This window comes from Dromaius novaehollandiae, chromosome 5 (assembly GCF_036370855.1).
Source record: "Dromaius novaehollandiae isolate bDroNov1 chromosome 5, bDroNov1.hap1, whole genome shotgun sequence".
Taxonomy (NCBI): Eukaryota; Metazoa; Chordata; class Aves; order Casuariiformes; family Dromaiidae; genus Dromaius; species Dromaius novaehollandiae.
In genome coordinates, this window is record NC_088102.1 from 50,778,184 (window position 1) to 50,798,888 (window position 20,705).

At 43.2% G+C, this 20,705-nt stretch overlaps 1 protein-coding gene across 4 annotated transcripts in view; it reads left to right on the forward strand.

Annotated features, from left to right (window-relative positions):
• The window catches only part of PAMR1 (peptidase domain containing associated with muscle regeneration 1), a 56,816-nt gene that overhangs the window by 17,669 nt on the left and 18,442 nt on the right, over window positions 1-20,705 (forward strand). For all 4 annotated transcript variants that reach the window (XM_026099946.2, XM_026099947.2, XM_064512780.1 and 1 more), the window contains 3 exons: window positions 537-651; window positions 5,765-5,982; window positions 9,981-10,088. In XM_026099946.2, the coding sequence (XP_025955731.1) occupies window positions 537-651; window positions 5,765-5,982; window positions 9,981-10,088 (441 nt within the window). The remainder of the gene's footprint in view (window positions 1-536; window positions 652-5,764; window positions 5,983-9,980; window positions 10,089-20,705) is intronic.

Sequence of the window (20,705 nt, forward strand, 5' to 3'; positions counted from 1 at the left end):
AGACAAACAGGTTCTCTGCAATGAACTGAAAGCACCTTCCTCATCCAGGAATTCATCAACTGCTTTTTCTTCCCAGTGTCTCCTTGGGAAGGATTTGAAACTATGGTTTTGTGTGGAGCAGTTCTTCCTCTCATTGTTTCATTCACTTGAACTGACTGGAGTGTTCATTGCACTGTTGGTACTCTCCCACCAGCTTCCTAGGCTTCAGTAATCACTCATGTCCACATGAGATCCATCAAAACTGTTCTGAGCTGGAGCATCAGACAGATGGGTGGATGGGCTAATTCAGAGTGGGATTTGTGGGGCTGCCCCCTTTGCGAAGTGGAGAGAAGCAGGAAACTAAAGCTTTTCTTGGGGCACTCCTGTTCTCAACTATCCATTGTGCAACTGTCCCATTATTTTATATACCACTGGTAAAAAAGTGTGTTTCCTCCTAAGCCACCCTGTCCTCTCATTCCAGTGTTCCTTTTACATGTGTTTTCTTCAGATGCATTGTGAAGGTCTCTCACAGATTTTTTTTTTCTTTTCCTCCCTAGGGTGTGGACAGGTTCTTCGGGCCTCTAGGGGCCAGATTTTGCTGGAGAGTTACCCACTGAATGCACGATGTGAATGGATTATTCATGTTCAAGCTGGATTTAATATTGAGTTAAGGTAGGTTGTAGTACCTTTTAGCCAACACTGTTTTCAGGTTGACACTGGGGCATGTGGATAACCAAAGAGTCTCAAGAAGGTTAAGATGCTGAGGTCCCTGTAGCAGTGAAAGTACTGCCAGCACTTTGCATTTGGCAACTCAGCTCTTCTGGTTTGGCTTGTGATGAGCAACCACTGTAGAAATCATCAATGCTCTGCCTTCGATTGTCATTTGGGACACAGCTAGATGCTGAGGAGAGGTTTCTCATGTACTTGAGGGCACAATGTATCTCTCTAGATCTCTTGAAGACCTTGACACCAAAGCATCCAATGCTTTCTCAGGCCTGTACCAGGCTTAACTAAGACAGAATCTCTGAAGACAACCTATAGGAACGTTCTGATGTGATGTCTTATGCCAGGAGGTTGCTTTTGGGACCTGACTTACATTTAGCCTACGTTTTCCCTCTTAATTTCTTTTCACTGCTTTTACTAGCCCTGTACTTTACCATTCTGTTAATCCTCTTCAGTCTTTTCCTATGCCTGGAGGATGTGACCATCTCTTCTTCAAGTCACTGCTCGACTGAGCTGTGTATATTTAGTCCTTTTAGCCCTCTCCTGCTGACTCAACCTCACAGTTCTTGGATAGGTTTCCTTGCCAGTGCAGAAGAGCTGCTAGTTGGGTAATTAATACTGTTTCCATGTGCATGTGGCAGGATGCTCACAGATGCAGCAGGAAGCTTGGCAGGGGATCAGATTCAAAACCCACTAGCTAGTATAATAAGAACAAGAGCTGAAGTCTTCACATCAGTATTTCACCAGCTTTGGAGCCTAGGCAAAGGAATGATGCTAAATACACAAACATTTCTTCCTATATGTTTAAAGAGAGATTTAATATTTAATAAGAGGAAGAGAAATGAATTGAAGAGAAAAAAAAAGCTTGTGATGTTCCCATGAAGCAAATACTAGCCCTTTTCTGAGACTTGCAAACACAAGCCTATTGTGTAGTTATAAGCAGCTGTAATTACTGCCTGGATAGCACCGTAGCCTCTTGACTCTGGAGAATTGTGTGCAGTGTCAGAGACACAGGGGAGCAATGCTGTGAGGGGGTTGTTTGGCATTCTCATGGCCCTACTTAGTGTCACTCATTGGATGTGAGCTGTACCTGCCCTGTTTCAAAAAGTGTGGTTGATTAGGAGTATCCAGCACAAACTCAGAGGGGTGATGATCTGTAGTTTTTTACATTTCTACACAAGGCTCTGTCAGTGGAACGGCTATAAAAGTACTTCAGGAGTGGCAGGTGTCACCATGTCTTCACTCTTAAGAGGACGGGAGTGAGAGTGGAAATGGATCCTGTGTATGCACATCACTAGTAAAATGCACCCATCTCTGGGGTAAAGAGATGGCAGCTGGCTGACACAGGGCACAAGGTACAAGAATGTACTTTCCATGAAATCCTTCATGGCTGCACCAAGGAGACTGTCATCTGATTTTAAGGGAGAAGAATGTAGAGTGCTGTAAAATAAGCTAACAGATGTACTCACTCTTTGGATAAATAAGACCAATAGACCTCCATTCTAGGGTCTGAAGGCCACCCACATGCATGCCAGGAAGATGTTAGCATCATGTGAAATCTGTGCACTTCACTCCATTTACCTTTGCTGTTACCAGAAGATGCACAGCTTTATATTTAACATGAAGGTTACCCTTGTGAGAATGTGTTTCTCTTTCTCCCTGTGGCCATCTTTCCTACAGTTAAATTCAGTACTAGGCATTTCCTTGTTGTAACATAGTGTTACCCTCTTAACCGTGGAAGTCTCCAAGAGGGAAATCTGAGGTACCAATCTTCTGTTGTGACTACATTTATGTGAAGCATCAGAAGCGTAGTGTAGGAGAAGCGTAAAGCCCTGTGCACAGCCTGAACTGAGCGTGACTACTGGGTGCCTACAGAGGCCAGCAGATGCCAGGGCACTTCCAGGGAAAGACCAGGAGCAATCCTGGCTGCCCACAGTTAATCCTGCCATCTTGCCCCAGGGCAGGATCAAAGCAAAACAGAGAGCCTGAGGACCTATATCTGCCTTACATATAGATGCTTATATTAGATAGTCCAGCAGGTAGTTCCTGTGGCAGCTGGTACATTTAGCTTGAAGCCTGTCCTTCAGGCCATTCCTACACAGAAAGGCAGGTACAACCAAGGAGTCCAGCAGAGTCTTCCTCCTGGGCCTGCCTTCTGTGGCCAAATCTTTGCCTTGACTGCGTTTCTGTATAAACACACCGATTCCCTTAGCGGTGCTAGCTCTGCTTAGAGCTGCAGTGCACAGCCGATGCTGTGCTGAATCAGCGCGATTGCTAACAAAAGAGCTCCTTTCTTCCTTCTTTCTGGGCATCCCCCACACATCCTGCACGCAGCCGTTCTGATGGCTCGTGAGGGCAGGGGATGGGGACAGTGCAAAACAGAAAGGGGACAGAGTGCTTTGTATACTTCTCTACTTGCATGGCAGGAAGAATGAAACTCTCAGGAACATAGATAAATCTTCCTTTGCCTCGAGCTGTGCCACGCTGTCCTTTGGGGGTTGGCTAAGCTGAGCTGTTTTGATAAATGGTGCCCAGATTGCAATGGTAGTTTGTTTTCTCTGCTTGTTTTCCAGTCTTGTTTTTCTTCAGGTGGTGATGTATAAGTGATATATATACTATGTATATATAAGTATATATAGTATCTATGTGTAGCACACAGCTGACAATGATTTTCTTTAATGCTTCAGCAGAGAGGCGGTTTTAAATTTTTTTGGTTAGAAACTTTCCTCAGAAGGGTTGGTGTGTGTATTCATGCCATAAACACTAACCAAATGAAATCAAGACAATAATTTATGCTCCTTTTTGTATCTGACAACTTATAGCACTAAATTAACATGCTCAATTTCATAATATCCAAGAGAATTAGGAAGTAATCACAATTTCACAGGTGAGGGAACTGAAGTTGAATATATTGCTTGTAACTGTGATTTAAACAGCAATAGACCTTGCGGTCTGTAAAGGGTCCACTGAACTAGGCCAAAGATGAGAGGATTAGAAAAGCCTTTGGCAAGTTTCCTGACCTGCCACTTCGGAGTCTTAATCATGGGATCCCGTGTCATCTGTACAGCATATCTGCTTCTATCCCAAGTTAAATAAAACACAAATCAGAACCCTTCCTATGCCTTTCACAAAGTCTGCTATGGTTTCACTATTTTTAAAGCAGAGAAAACAAAATAATTAAGAGCAGTATTCTGTATACTGATCTTTTGTTCTGTCTCATCTCTGTGTAATACCTCTCAATATTCTTTGTTCAGGAACACATTGTTAGCCAAAGAGTTTGCCTCTACATTTACCAATAATACTGTTTGATATTAGCCCAGTTCTGCCCTCCATTACATGATGTGCTTCCCAGAAACATTCCCAGTGTACTTACACACATACTTAATTTTAACTAGAAGTATGATAGTTCAGAATACCAGTAAATATTTTTAGGATTTAATTAGCGTAAACTGTAGCCTGATAAGTGTGAATAGGATGAATGGGTTAATATGTATAGCTCTATGACTTCCACCAGGGTAGATCCCTGAGGTTTAATCTGCCAGTGAAAGAATGTTTTGAAGATGCAGTGTATAAAATGATGCCTGTGAGGACAACTCTGGGAAACATGACAGAACTAGAATTCAGCCTCCCCGACTTATGCATTTTATGCAAAGCTAAGTTGAATTAATCTCATATGCATATTAGAAGCAGATGTCATTTGTTTTTACTCTGCCTTCCACCAGATGATTTTGAAAATCAGAGGCTCTGCTCCATTGGCGTAGATCCCTACAACTGCTCATTTGTTTCACTTCATGCGATGCTCTAAAACGGACCTGAACGAAGATGACTGAGTGACCAGACCTCTTGGGACAATTCATGAGTGGAAAAAGGAGATCATTTCACATAACATGGGCGTTCCTTTATGACCTGAGTCCCAAGAAGAGAAGGGCAGGAAATGAGCTCCTGTACTCTTTTGCTTCTTCAGATTGTGGGATCTGGTGGCAGGACCAAAACTTGGCTCTTCTCTTTGGTGTGAAAATGCAGCCTTTCCAAATCACTAGGCCCACATTGGAATTGCCGGCATTGTGTAGGCAATGTGGAAGATTTAGCCTGATCCTAAAGGCACATACCTGTGGAACTAGGAGTTGTCAGGAAGACTGAGTAAATTATAAGTTTCATTTATAAAATGTTCTGCTGAACAGCTAGTAGTATGGCTTTCTCCCAGGCCCTGATCTTTTAATTTTTATCCTCTGCACCAAGGCTAGGTCAGGCTTCTCAGCCATTGCTTATTCCCCAAAGGCACTTGGTGTTTCTCATTCTCTCTTTTTCATTCATATTCTGGTGGAATGTTTTGGCTCTGTGCCACTGAATTCTGACAGCAGCAAATAACATTGTTGTTAAAGAACAAGAGCCTTGTGCAGTGGCTGGATCAAAGCAATGAAAGACAGACATTCTGGGAAAAGGCTTTAAGTATTTCCTTTCTGCATTAAGTCCTGTCCCTTATTCCTGCCCCAAAAGAAAGGCAAGAGCCAGCTGTTGGAGATTTACTACCACTTTGTTTTCTAATGTGAAATGTCCTGTACTGTTTCAGGTTCCCTTTCTCTGCCTCTTTCTCTTACTGTCAGGTCTCTGAGCTTTTCTTGTACCTCTAATTGCTGGCTTCTGAACATAACAGTGTAAATAGGTTTTGATCATTGGCCTTTGATAATGTTACTTTCAGCACTTAGGACTTTATTTAGGGGGAAACACCATTTTTTAGCAAATAGCTGGAATAGAGATATGCGCCCTACAGCATCTGACTGCAAATGAAAGTTTAATCATTGCAAGGTGGTTAGCATCCTGATGCATGTGAGCAGACTGCATCATGCCGCTTAAATATTCCCATGGAGCAATTCTGCAGAGCTGAGCTGGCTTCCAGGATCATGATGCAAAAAATGAGATGAAGTGAGGGGGGCTTCATATAACCAGGGACTTGTTGATTCACTGAGGTAGGGGCACTAACATGACTGAACAGCCAAATAAATTAGAGACAGAGTGCATAGGTGAGGGTGTGCACTTTGACTATGTTTCCTTCTTCCCCAAGGTTTTCCATGCTGAGCCTTGAGTTTGACTACATGTGCCAGTATGATTATGTGGAGGTCCGTGATGGGGACAACTTGGACAGCAGGATAATTAAGAAATTCTGTGGAAATGAGAGACCACCTCCCATCCGAAGCACTGGGTCTTCACTCCATGTCCTTTTCCAGTCCGATGGTTCCAAGAACTTTGATGGATTTCATGCTGTCTTTGAAGAAGTTACAGGTAAAATAATCCAAAAATGGAACATGCCATTCACTGTTGTTAATTCAGCCTCACTAATCTCGCTCCCTGTTTTGCTTCATTAAAAACTTCCATGCTGTGTTGCCAACAGCAACTTAAAAAAAGTCAGTGCAGGGAAGGTTCAGAAGCCATCAGACAGGTTGTGAAAGTGAAGCTCTTTAACAAAGACTAAACTCCCACTACCTGTGTGCAGAGCAGGCACATTGGCTGGCACAGAAAGGCTGCTGTTTTGTGAGACCTTTCTGTTTGAATCTGAGAACTAAGAGCACAGAAGGAAGTGCAGGAGGGGGCATGTATATCTTTGCAATTGTGAACTGCTCAATGCTGTGTGCGGGACCAGAGTCACTGTCTCAATTAGCAGAAACCTGGTGCATAGCCTCATAGTTAGCTCAGTGAAAATGCCCTCACATGCTTTTTGTTTCGTACCATTAGGGCTTTCAAAAAAAAAAAACCAAAAGTGTACAAAGGACAGATTCTTTTCTTTAAGAAAAAGAGGCATTTTCCATTCTGTGATGAACTTGATATTACGAATGACAGAAGCAGGGCTCCAGAATTCCTGTGTGTTTGTTAGTACTCAGTGCTTGGGTCTCCCCCATTGCTTTCTGTCTTTTCTTTCTGCCTGTAAAATAACACTTAAAGTGTAGTTGGCTCCTCATTTTGCCATTGCATTTGAAGCAGCCTCTATGCTTTTCCTGGATTTTCTTTGCTTAGCTATACAGGGAATTTTTGTCAAATCTATCCACATTACTCCTGGCACAGAAGGCTAATCAGAGCATGCTGCTTTGCCATTGATAAACCCTGCTGGATCTATGCCTCAACATTACTCGCCTTACATACACCCTGGTGACCCACATTTCATGAGGTCATCCAAGGTATATCTGGCTCAAGCAATTTAGCTGGTTTATATAATCTTTGTATAAATATGCAAATCTACGTTGGATCAGCTGTTACTAGTGTTTGGGAGTGTAACTAGCAATCTGAAATGTGCATAACTGTGTGTGTAGTGCCTATGCCATTCCTTAGCCTGCCCTCTAGTTACTCAGCTGTTACCTTCGATACCAGTCAGTAACCTAGCAGGAGCAGTTAGCTGTTGATAGCTTGCCTGGGCTTCCAGCAAGAGAGGTGATACAGAACAAACGAGTGTGGTGTGGGTTATGTTGCATAAGGACTGCCTACACTCGGGGAACTAACGTTTTCCATATGGCGCAAGCTGAATTGAGTCTGTTTTCTCTGCCCAGCAGGAGAAGCTTGGTATTCAAATACTGTTGAGTACTTTATTTCCGCCCCGTTTTTAGTGGTAATTATTTTGAGGCTGGGTGCTTGCAAGTGTGGTAATCCACACAGAGCATGCTGCAAAGGGCTTAGAGTCTGTGAGGAGGTCTCATTGTGTGCTTTATTACGGAGCTGTTCTGGCCCGGTGTGTCGCTGCGGTGAAAGGCTTTTAAAACACTCCCAGTGTCTCTTTATGTGCAGCATTAACCTAGCCAGCAGGACAGTTTAGGGGAAGAATACAGCATGCATGAAGCAATGTAGAATTGAAAGCAGGGGCAGCGCATTTGCAAACTGAAGTGTGTTCTCTGAAATTCCCCTCTCTGTAGAGCCCTGTGAAAAGCTGAGGTCTCTGGAACAGGTCGAATGAGGCTTGCTAGAGCAGTCCGCTGTGGTGCAGGTGAGAGCAGCAGCAGCGCATGTGCTCACAGGATGTGGACTAGGCCATGGAGATGCTCTGATGTCCCCAGCACCTTGGCAGTGTAATGGAGAGGACTGGAAAAGTGGCTTGTGCTGTCAGCTGAATTCCTCCCTTTCTGTCTTCCCTTTCTTGGAGCTCTGCACTGGCTTACAAGTCACAGCATGCCGAAGGAGTGGCACTGACTGTGCAGAGGTCACTGGTTCAAGTGCCAGAAAGAATTAAATTAGTAAAAAAATCAGCTGTAAAGCCTATATCCCCTTTGTGAAAGGCCACTGTATGCTTAGCCAAAGGAAGAAACCACCCAGCCTGCTGGGCTGCCTGTTCTGGAAGCAGGTGTTAGGCCTGTGAGCTCTGCCACCAGTCCCGTGCCAAGCATGAAATGGAGTCCAGTGGCTGGCATGAGTGACTGGGAGCAATTCACAGCAGACTTCAGATGAGAAGGATGAGTGGCCAGACGGGGAGGTACCAGAAACTCCTAGGAATTAGACGTATGTTGGATCTGGTTAGATGAAAGCCTGTTGCTGAATTTCAATAACGCTTTATTGTCTGTACCCCAAGCTAGTGATCTTTCACCAAACATAGGGGCTTTAACCTTTTTTTAGTACTGTCCTGTATTGTTTGACTGAAGCTAAGCAGTCAAGACTCCTTTAAGAAGAAAAACATTCAGTATCAGGCTTTTTCAAGGAATGTGTCTGGCGCTTCCCCTCATTCCCGTGACATGCTTGGTTCTACAGAGTCATGAGACAAAGCTGGGGTGAGGACAAAGCTGGACGTTCACTGGCTTCAAACCAGTGACTACAAAATATCAGTCTATATAGGCTCTTCTGCTTCTCCTTCACTTTTTCAGCAATATTTTAAGTTAGAGGGACACAGTACAATTGCCACATAGATATTACTTTTCAGGAAGCAATGCAGTACTTTTCAGGAAAGAATTACTGTCTTTAGTTAGTCCTGAAAGAGACCTGGAAGATTTTCATTGTCCAGCTAGATACGAATTTCTGTTACAACATCACATGAAACCTCCAGAGAAGTTCATACATGGCTTCTATATATTTCTTTTCTCTTGCCATCTTGGTATAAGAGACTCAAAGATCATGCTTCAGGTAAAGTCTTTGCAAAGAAAACTGCTTATTCAGAGATCTGTCATTCTGGAGATGTTTTAAATATAATAGTACAGAACCTCAGTGTAGGGCCCCACAGACTGATTGCTCCCGGGTGGAAAACTCGGTTGATGGAAAGATTCCTGTTCCTGTCATGTGGAAGGTATTTACTGTGGAAGGACAAAGATGAATGAATCTTTGGTAAATGAATTTGAGTTATGTCTTTTGTAACAATGATGATTGCAAAGTTTAAGCAGTAAATTATCAGGCATGTTTGGATAATTCGTGGTGTTGAGAATTATGATGTTTTGTTAAGATGGATTTGAAGCAGGGCATCAGAGCCAGAATTCCTCAGGTGTTTGACTATTCAAATCTTAAATTCGGTTTAAATTTTGTGATTTGACCTCCTTTCTGTCTGCTAAGACCCACATTTAGTTTGGAAAGTAATCTAGGTTAAGATTATTTATTTATCTGTCCGAGGGTAAACTAATGTTCTACTCCCTCGTTAGAACTGGCACAAAAATATATGTGTTATTGTACAAGGGAATTTGCTCATATTAAACAGAGCAATTACACATTCTGATACTCCTTTATACTAGTATGTCTGGGTTGATTCATATCACTGCTAGATTTGTGGTGTGCCAGAACTTCCTCAAATAGTTCAGGGTCATTGTGGTCATTCAGAGCTTGCTGAGCCCAACACCGAAGCAGTGGTCCTCAGAGGCAGAACAGCTCACAAACTTTGGGATGACATATGTCCAAAAAAAGACTAAAAAAAAAAAAGAAAAAAAAAGCAGACAGGCCCGGGTCAGGAGCTGAAGTCTGGGACGAACTGCAGGAGAAATGTAGGTAAATACTAAACTTTAATTTAGGCTAAGACCTGAACACTGGTGGAGCTTGCTATAAATTACTTTTCTTCCATAAACCTTTCTCACTACTTGATCATAGCTAAAGCAAAATGGTAAGGGTAAGCAATGAATGCAGGAAAGAATTGCCCATCCAGAGAAAATTGTCTCTCCAGCAAATAGAGAAGAGCTGAAGGCTTCTTGACGTGCTTTAGGCCCTTTACAGTGTGTTTCTAACTTTAAACCAGAATATTTAATTTACCCCAAGACACAATTGTCATTAAGAAAAATCAGTAAGAATTCATCCTATGAGAGACCATGAATGTTCTTGTTTTTCTTTTGTAGCTTGTTCTTCGTCTCCGTGTCTTCATGATGGAACGTGCATTCTAGACAAAAGTGGAGCCTACAAATGTGCCTGTTTGGCTGGCTATACAGGGAATCGCTGTGAAAACTGTGAGTACAGGCACTGTGTGTATGGCCTGCCTCCAGTGTTGTCACTGATTCAGGCCGTTAAGTGTTAGGAGTATCCTCTATATGTAGGTTAGGTCAATCACAGTACCAGAGAATGCACTGAGATTCTTGTGGCATTTTTACAGACACAGTGCTTGCAGTTTACAAAGGATGCCGCTGAAGAGCTCTGGGGCTTTGTATCTATGTGCAAAAGGGCAAAAAAGAACTGGAGCTGGGAAACAGCATACAAGAAATCTTGTAACTAGCTGGCTTTACCAAGAGACGGATATACCTCTCTGCTATTTTCCATTGTGTGGATCAGCCCTTCTCTTCTAACAGCACATACCTCAGCTGAGCCCTGTGTTTGATGCTTTAGCCAGAGTCAGTCTTAGGAAATTTCTCTTCCCTCACAGCCAGCTGAAAGGTAGAGCGCTGACACTCACAAATGACAGAGAGTTTGAGGTCAGGACAAACAAAAAAAGGGAGATTCTGTCCTAATCTGTGTTGGTCCTCACTGTGTGTTTAGTCATACACCTGTTTTTGTCCTGCCAAGCCAATTGTAAAATAGCTGGATTCAAGTGAGATCAAACCAATTGTCTGTTCTAGCAATTTAATCCTTCATGCTTGAGCAAATGTCTTCATCTAGCAGAGCTCGAAAGAGCAAGGAGGAATAAGAATTGTGCAATATATGCTACGATAAAGGCTTTATCATCTCTACTAGCTGAAAGGAACAGTGTACGATATTTATAGTCACTGAGCTAGACCTCCAGCTGACCCTGGAGGATTTCGGTGATACCAGTGAAGTCCAGCTGGGATCATATTTGGCCAAGACAGAAAGCATAGCTTACTGTGGCACTGCTGTGGCCGTAAGGCACATAATGCCCTGTCTGCCTCCAGAGTTTTCAATTCTGAGTCAGTGTATACCAATACGTACAGTATACAATATATACCAACCCACACCAGTTCAAAATCTCTGCCCCTCTTGTGAAATCCTCAGGAATGGATTTTTCTCCTGGAATTGCTTTTACTTCATCAGGAAGTTAAATCACAGTGACATGATTCTTCCTTACATTACTGACTGTATTACTGTGGGATGAAAGACCTCTAGATTTCTACAGATCCAGAACTAGCTGATAAGACTTGACTTTTTCTCCGAACAGACCAGAGGAGAGGAGGTTGTTGTACGTTTTCTGTAAGCCTGAAACAGCTTGGGTTCAATCCATCTTTGCCGCATTGCACAAATTCCTGGTGTGTTTCCTCTGGAAGGAAGGCCTTGCTGAAAATCGAGGGTTCCTGACCTCAGGGCTAACATGGCTGGCTCTTTTGCTAACAGCCTCTTTATTCAGGATAGTGGTTTAACAGGTTGTTTAGGGACTGGAAACTCCTGAGCCCTTTGCAACTGCCCAGTGAAACTGATGTTTCTGTCTTCAGGAGAGAATTAAAAAAGAGAAAATAAAATATTCCTGTCTGATTCAGAACAAACCTAAATTTCAGATTAATTAAATTTACAGCAAACCTCAAATCCTAGTTTTGACAGGCTGCACACCACAGTCAAGGCAAGAAATGAAGCTTGCCTTCTTTTGTTACCTTTCTTTTGTAATTCCAGTATAGAAACTTCACACGTGCAACACACAAAGCAAATAATCGAGGATGCAGTGAAAAATAATCGGATGAGACTTCTGCCTTAGTGTAAATGATGAAAGCTGTACTTAGTAACAGAACAAAGGGAGAAGATACTTAAAAATATATACAGTAAGATTTTTAGCTTGACAGGAATCCTTTACTTTGATTTTTGAAAGAACAGTGCAGGTGGATAAAATACTTTATGATGCTTAGGGTTTTATGCTGGCTTTTTGTTTAGGTTAGGAAATTTATCTTTCAGCACCTCAGTTGCTCCCTTCTATACCATAGAGAAAGCTTGATATTTTTTTTTCTTGTGCGTGAATAGTAAACATCACGGTGGGAAAATATCATGACAAACCTCTGTTCTCTCTGGCTTCAGAGAAGTATTTTTTAAGATATTTCCTTCAGTGTTGCCAAAACATATCCTAAATATTTTCCAGGAAAGTGTTTCCAGGAAAGGGGAAAAAAGGCAGAAAATTAAAGTTTGATTTATTTTTTAAGAGCAAAAGGAAGAACTGGAAAAATATCTGTGGGTGTAATTCTTTAAAAATTAGTCATGTAGTTTCCTGAACAGAATTGCAATTTAAATGTTAAAGGGAGATCACGTCATATTCAGGAGCTTTCTGTCTGTCAGGTCTTGCAGCAACAGTTCTGTCTTTCCTGTGACTTGGTGGGGGGAGCCAAGGGAAATAACTTAATTTCTTTGTAAGACATTTGCAAAGTAGTTACTTTTGGAATATTGAATATGGCTTTATACACCGTGGAGGTGATTCTTTCAAGCTGGTTTTCTTGGAGCAAATCAGGTGCAATGCCATTAAAGTCAATGGATTTATGTTGGTGAAAAATAGGTATCAGAGAGAAGAAAATTATAGCCCTTTAATGTTAAGTGGATATGAAAGATTTGAGGTGCTGCAACAGAAGGTACTCAGAGAGATGCAATGGCTTTGGTTAGAGAAATCAGAAGGGCATATTTTGGAAGAGTGGAGACTGTGGGATTATCTCAATGAGGAATAGGTTGGGGCCAAATAAAACAAATTCAGCTATAGACACTTCAGGACAGAATCAGAAAACTTTATGTCCCTCACCATCCCAGTGCAGCCGTGTTTTTTGTCTGTTGCCAAGTCTAGTTTTAACAATGTTGAACTGTGGGAATCACAGTGGGAATTATGGAAATCGCCTCAAGGAACCTATTTTTTCCTCTGCTAAACTAAATTCCATCTCTTTAACAAGATGATCAACATTGGTCAAGCTGCTTTGCTGGAGCAATATTCAACACTAATTGCTCTGTCAGTTGCAATTTGCACTATTAATAAAATGATTAAAGGCACAGATTCCTTATAACTAGTGCTCTCTTTTCTCTTCTGCTATGGCAGCCAAGAAATTGCCTTTTTGTATACAATTTGAGGGGCTAATACAGTGATTTAAAGGTTTCAGTAGCATGAAGCAAAACGCAGGCACGTATCTTTCTAACAGCTGTTAATATTTAAGTCAGTTATGCTTAAAGGTGAGAACTGCTTTATCTAGATATGTCTGATTTTACTCTAGTGATTGTTTTAAAAGATTTCTCTGTATGAAATGATAAAACAATTGCTAACCAATAGAGTGAGATTTTTCCTTCTTTCATCTCTTGTAAAACACAATAAAGACAAATCCCATAGATCAGTAACAAATACCTTCTTACATATAAGCACATTTTGTTATGATGATACAGTAAACAGAGAAACCTAATTCCTACTTAAAATAATTTGATTTCATTCTGATCTGAATGGATTTGCGGTGTACCTGCATGCACCTTCCAGTGAGCCATGCTGGCATGATTGAGATCAAACTCAGGCTTTTCTATGTGACCTCTATGGATTTCAATGCAAATAATCCTGCAAGCAGAGGTGTAAGAAATAACAAAACTCAGATCATCTTGTTCTCTTACCCTGAAACAGAGCAGCAACTTCCTCAAAAGATACGTGTTAGAGTAATGGGCTGACTAGTGGCCTGATCCTGGTGCTTGGCATGCTGAACTGCATCCATTTGAGTATCAGACTGTTAATCATGCTTTACAGCATGGCAACTGCTTGTTCATCTCAATCTCAGAAAGGTCTTCTCTGAAGTCCCAGTGCTGAGTTCGCCTGCTGGAGAAGCAACTGGAGCAAGATGGTGCTTCTGGTGCCCCATGGCAAACCTTCGCCCTGCGATTGCTGTCCTCTGGGACGGGCCGCCCTCACTCAGGAGTCCTCCCAGGGCCTGCTGGCCCCAGAGCAAGGGACCTTGACCTCTTCCTGCCCTGAAATTTCCTGTTACCTTTCTTTCAAACAAAGCCAGGCAAACTAGAGTTCCTACGCAAATAAGGAGATCTCGTGCTGAATGGGGAATTCAGGGCTCAGATCCGATTTCCATTTTCATTCTCTTTCTCACTCCTGTTTGCCAAGAAAAAGAGGTTTGTTCTGCATTCTAATGAAGGGACTAATCCAGCTGACTGAGCTGTATAGACTAACTCCTTGCTGTAGCCTTTGATGTTGTTGGTGCTGGCCTCACCATGCTCCAGGAGGCCTCTAAAAATAGTTTCTAGGCTCTTCCCCACTGCAGATCTAATTCCCTTCCTTTCTCCTCTGCCTCATACAACTGGGGCTGGGGCTGGTTCTTAGGGATGCCCTCCCACTTAACTGACTGACTGACGTTTGGATAGGCAGAAAGCATTAACACTGCCCCACACTCTGCCTTGGTCCTGCTATAGGAGAAGTGAGCCCAGCTGTCAGTGCTTGGCATAGGTCAGACAGAGTTTTAACCTCTGCTGAGTCTAGGGCTAGGCCCTGGGGCAGAGGTTCTGGATATAAAACATTTTTTTCTTCACCCAACCATGGGCATGTAATGCAGAGCCTTCAAAGGGAACGCTTGATCTTTTCTTTTCTGTAGAAGAAGATTTTCACTAATAGATTTCAAGGAGTGCCGTTACCTCGCTGTCCGTAGTTGCTGGTATGTATTCTGCCATTTGCAGCCTGTGTCAAGGCTGTGTGTATGCTACAGAGTTACAGCGGGGAAGCTGAGGCCTTTCTCACCATTCTCACCTGAAATTTAGCCCTGTTCCATTATGGAAAATGTTCTGAAAAAAGATAGAACTCTTGATTTTCCTACTCTTAGCCCTGCCTTCTTTTTTTCCCAGTGGAAAATAACTTACTACAGCCTTTTTAAAAGTTCTTCCCTGATTGTGTCAGGTTGGTTTTGGTGGGTATGTCAAGGAGATGAGATCAAGACTACACTTCCTCTGTCACATTTATACTGCCCTTCCTCCAGGTTTGCCTGTTTAAGATGAGAAATGAGAAGAATCCAACTCCTACTGCCAAAACACACGCATGCCTGGAGCTGCTAAGAAGTAAAGGCTAGTAAAGGCCTTTTTTCAATGTCACAGTACAAAGTTCTCCTGCCTTGAGACCCATACACTGGCAAAAACCTTTAACTGGAATGGGGTAGTTCTCAGGTTTTGCAGACCCATTAGAGGTTACAGGCTAAAGCCTAAACCGGCATCACTCTTTAGCCTGTCATATGACAGTGCTGTAGCATGAACACAGGTGAGATGCACTCAGGGGTCACTTGTTCTCCAAAAGCTTCCTAGGAATCCCTCTTAGAGGAAACGTAGCATAGTTGCTTGTGTCTTGAGCACTATTACTCAGTTAAGCTGCTCTTTATGGGCTAGGCTGTTGAGGAGGACAATTAGTTATAGACAAGTTGAGATAATCCTGCAGTGAAGTCATGGCCAATACAGTCGTACGGGAAGCTTTATTGACCCATATGTCTCTGCAGAGCTGCCTAAGATAATAGTACTGCAGGCCGCAAGAGATGTATTTAAAAGGTCACCTTCAGTGTTTAGTTCTGGTGGGATAATTGTTCTCTCTTGTTCTCCTGATCAGAAACTTGTGATGTTGGCTAGACATTGCTACTGCATTATGCACGTTGCCTCATAATGCAGTATGTATGTTCCTTTCTGGGAGGATCGTGTGTTTAAGAGGAAAGGCCTGTGGTGTTTAGTTCCTAGTTCCTGAATTCAAAAGGCTTAGCGTGAGATGGTGGTAAAGATTTCTGCTCCCAGTTTTCCATTCAGTACCTTTCTTGGAGGTTTATCCCTTGGTTAGAAGGATGCTATAGCTGTTTACATAGCACTGCCAAACCACCAAACATTATGTCTCATGTTTTAAGGTAATCTAATACCTTAGGGCTATCTTAATTCACAAAGCTATCAATTAAAGATGTTTGGCATCTGCTACACAAACAGCGAAGATGTCTCTATAGTAGGGCAGGAACGGCTAAGAGAAGGATGAGGTTGATGTCTGAGGACAGAAATTGCTATCTGACTTTCATCTGAAGCAACCACTAAACCACTGCTGCTTGTGCATCACACTGCAGAAAACTGGTCCCTAGGACCGCTGCTTCCTTCTGCTCTGTCAGTGCGACTGTTGGATTGGGCTAGAATATCTTTTAGCAGTGGATTAATCTCATAATATTTCTATAGTGATTTGAAACTGCAGTGAGTAAGTGTTACTTATAGCAAGGCTGAAAGAGAGCACAACCCCTTTATTGTTTACTCTTATCCCTTTGTTGATTTTCTCAATGTCTATTAACTAGCCAGATTTTTAGTTCCTCAGAAATGAAAAATGTCTGGTAAAAAATGTGGTATTCTGCCCAGAGCACAGCAGCGGGTATTGCTATCATCTAAATCAGATGATGTCTTTCATTTAATATAATCCATTCAAGGATGGGCCTGTCCTGGGAAAGGAGATGTATTTCTAAAGCACATTAAATTAATTCACAGGAAATCTCCACTTTCCCCACCCTAAATCAAAACTGGGCATTTTCTTCCATCCAATAACATGCCTGAAAAATAAAACCGTCCACGAGATTCTCCCTGGTGTGACTTGCCATGTGGAAAGATGAGTCAGTGTTGCGGGAGGACAGTTCAGCTCAAGCTGTATTCCAGGTCGCCCCTCCCACACTGAACAGGACAAAGATAGTTTTCCCCATCAGTTTGTCGCTGAATCCTGAGACTAAGTCCTCCCCACAGGGCTGCGGTAGTTTATGGCACAAGTCAGCTCTTCAGCGCAGCATAACTGCGTGGCAGGCCACAAGTAAGGGACGGCATCATTGACACACTTTGGGGTCACCGTGACCCTGTGCGAGGAGAGCAGACTGAGGAGGGCTGGTGTACAGTTACAAGCTGCTGAGGGAGATGTTTTCTGCCTCCTAGCTGAGGAGGAGGAGGTGTATCTTCTGATTTCTTTGGAGCTAGAAGAAATAAGATAACGGCTCAGAGTAGATTATTGATCTGAGCTGTCTGCCTCTACCTAATCCTTGTCCTCTCTTAAGACTGCTGATACACGGTTCATAGCTTCTCAGGTGAAACTGTACAGGCTGCAGGTTCTTGTAATGCTTTGGGGTAACCTTAAAACTACTTGGAAAGCTTTCTGGAACGACCATCATACTTAAATGCTGACAGCTTTCCCCTGTTTTTTCTCCAAAGTTCATTCCAAGGCTTTGTTCCTCCTTGAGGATTTTGCACTCACACATCTCTGAGGCAAGGTGCCTTACACACTTCCCTTTGTTTCACTGGTGGGACAGGATTTCACTGTCTTGCACACTGTCTTGCAGCTGATACAAAACACTACCAAAGCAGAATGGCCCCAGGCAGTAGAAACGATGACACAAATGATCAGGCAGTATCCCACTTGCTCTTTCTTATGGCTCCCATACTCCTCTTTGATTTCTTCAAGAGCTAAGCAACTGCTTTTCACAGCAAACCAAATTGCCCTGCCACTTCCTTAGTACTCTCCTGCTTTTTAGTTCCCTTCATTTTCTTTTTCCCTATACTCTCATCTCAGCACTTGGTAATTTTGATCTCTTTTTCTTAAACAGGCAATGCCAAATCTTCCTTTCTCTCTCAAATACAGCTTAGAAGACTGCAAAAGGCTGAATAAACCGTTCTGTCAGCTACACTAGAGTGAATCTGTATCATTAAATGATGTTTTCCTGTTGCATTTAATGCACAATCACAAACATGGTCTCAAAGCAACATGCCTTTCTTTAGGGTGTCTCTCATCTGGCATTGGTTAGGCTGGTCCCTGCTTAGCTGGAAAGCTGACATCTCCAAAATGAAACACCTCAAAGTGATTTAATCTCCTTTGTAATTTTGTATAGTAATGAGCATATCAGCTTCTCTGTTGCCCTGTAGTCTTCTCTCTGAGCAGATGGTGGTCTCTACAGTGTGACACCGTAATGTTTTTCAAGGAGGACTTGTTCTAAATATTAGTTCTTGCTGCTGATAAAGTGAATGCTGAGGATTGTTGGGATTTCACTCAGCCAAATATCCCATGCACAAACAGGTCCAGTTGTATAACTAAATAGGCCATCCAAATACCGGAAAGGTTGTATCCAGAGACACAGCTTTCTAAGGGCTAAGAACAATGCTGATAAAGATCAAATGGCTAATTGTAAGCAACAACCTCCAAATTGCCTCCGGATGAATAAATCAGAGTGGGTGATCCAAGCATATTTTCACATGGAAACTGTCTCATTCACAGAAGCAGGGAGCTGGAAAACATCAGGGGTGAATCCCAATTGGCTGGAAGGGAATGAAAAGATTTTGGTTTCAGTAGGGATTACATCATAGTTTTGTGTAATTATTCCTAGCTGGTGGAACCACTGCAAAAGCAAAGAAGCCCAGAAAGCAGAACTGGAAAGCTACTATCTGTAGTACTTGGGGTTAGCTGATCAGCTGTTGTTGTTATGATTTCCTTTGACATTTCCAGGATTGATGTGAAGACTGGTGAAGTTCAACAATGAGAGAAGCTTTTGAGCTTCTAGAACTCTTTCAGAGGAATAAATTAAGGCCAGAAATCTATGTGGTGAATTGTCTGTCCCAGCGTTTCTGCATGAAATGTGACTGGAGCTGGACATAGAGATGGGAGAATGTGCCCTGGGACACCTGGAGGGGTACCCTGGAGGGGGGAAACCCAGGTCCTTTGAAACAGGTGAATGAGGGCAGAGAGTTGATCCAAAATCCTCACTGACTGGCAGCCTGGATGGAAGCCACTGCAACGTCTGCAGCACTTTTGAGGAAGACCCTCTTGGGACTTCCCCAGGGCTTGCATTTGATACAAAAAGTTCTTCAAAGACATGTAGGAACTTATTTGCACTTTTAGCAGCTGAAATCATCACGATGTAGGCACTTTTGTGGAGCTGGCTGTATCTTAGCCTTGCCTGTCACAGTGCCTGTGGTGGGGTAGAGACTGGCTTTATCTCCGAGGCCCTGCGTGAAGGCTCAGCCGCTTGGTGCTGCATCTTGGTGGCGGGCCTGGCACAGGCAGAGCAGTTCAGAGTGGGTGTGCAGCTGTAGCTGTTCAGAGTCCTGCTGTTCTTGGAGGTCCAGAAACTGCCATCACTGTGAACAGCTCTCTATCACAGTTGTTTCCTTGCCTTTTCCTGTACAGGATCTGCCTCAGTGTTTGCACTTATTTTTTCCCTGCTCTAAGAGTCTTGCTTTAAAAAAATCATCCCAAATCTTTAACATTCTTGGCTTTCCTTGTTCATTCCCTTCTAATTTCTGGTTGTAAAAATTGCAATCATACTTTTTTTTTTTCACCTAAAACCCAGAGCCTGCCAGCTCCAAAAAGTAAAAGCTCTGAAGTGCAACCAAGAAGACAAGCAAGCAAGCTAGACATCACCAAGCCCATCAGACATGGCCGGTGCACATGGACCGAGATTGCCTGTCCTCCAAAGTGGTTCAGTTCCCAACAGGCTGTTCCTGCTGCAAGGGAGAATGACTATTATGTTGCAAAGCTTAAACCATCTAGCCTTGCCTGCTGACTGTCATTTGCATCCAGCTCTTGCCAGGGTCTGGATGAGGACAGCTGGGCTCGTTGTCAGTGTGTGGCTTCCTAGTCAGCAGGACTCTCCAGCATAGGAAGGTCGGGTAGTTCAGGAAGGTGACAGCAAGAAGGTTAGTGTCCTTATGGTGCCATCCCTGCAGTGATTGCTACCATTTACTAACAAGTGCTTGAGCTGAGAGTTGATCTTGACAGCAGCATCCTGGGGTGCTAGGCTCTTTCCTAAGCATAACTATGGTCACCATTCTGTAGTGAGGTCCTTGTAGGAACAAAGCCTGTGCTGAACTCATCACAGGCTTAAGGTGACTGTCAGCAGTGTCATGCGGAGGAGGACATTCCCACCACAACTGACACAGCTTGTTCTATTAGGTGCTAGACAAAGCAGGTTTCTCATGTGTCAGCCGCTGGGATCTGCCTTAGGATCATCATCCCAGCATGGCACCTATCTACCCTGTGACCTTGAGGCCCCTGCCCTGCTCCCTGCTCCCTGCTGCAGGACCTCATTTACTCCATGAGGCTGATAGCAGACTTACGATGTGCCCATAGTCCCAGCATGGAGAGAGGTTTGAAGGGTTTTAGGCAGAGAGGAGCCTCTCTAGCACGCAGGGACTCCTAAAGCATCAGTCTGGAGTCAGAGCTCCTCCCTGGTCATAAGAGCTGATGCATCAAGGTCTGACAGGCTCAGAGAGGGGGTACTGCCTTCTGCTGAGGAGATGGCAGAGCCACGATGCCTCTGGATGGCAGATGATGGTGGGCTTTTTCATCAGATCCTTTGCCATAGTCATATACTTACTTGAAAGCCTTGCTCAGTGCTTAAGGGAAGTGATAACAAAGCAATTCTCCGGAGCGCTCTGAGCCATGGCCTCCAGAAATCCTTCACTTCATTCCCTCCTTGAGGACAGAGCTGTTCCAAAAACATTTTGACAGCAGATGTCCTTATGTTTTTGGCTAAAGTTAGTCTCTGTGGGTTTGTGTGTTAGGCATTAACTGTCTCTGGGCTGCTATGCCAAGCTGCAGTGGAATTATGTCTCAGGGGAGCCATCTGAGTCCTCCCCCACATCAGTTCTGTTCTGCCAGCAAACCTAGTGAGAACCTGGGACATCCTCACCCTCAGGATGCACGCTGGGGAGAG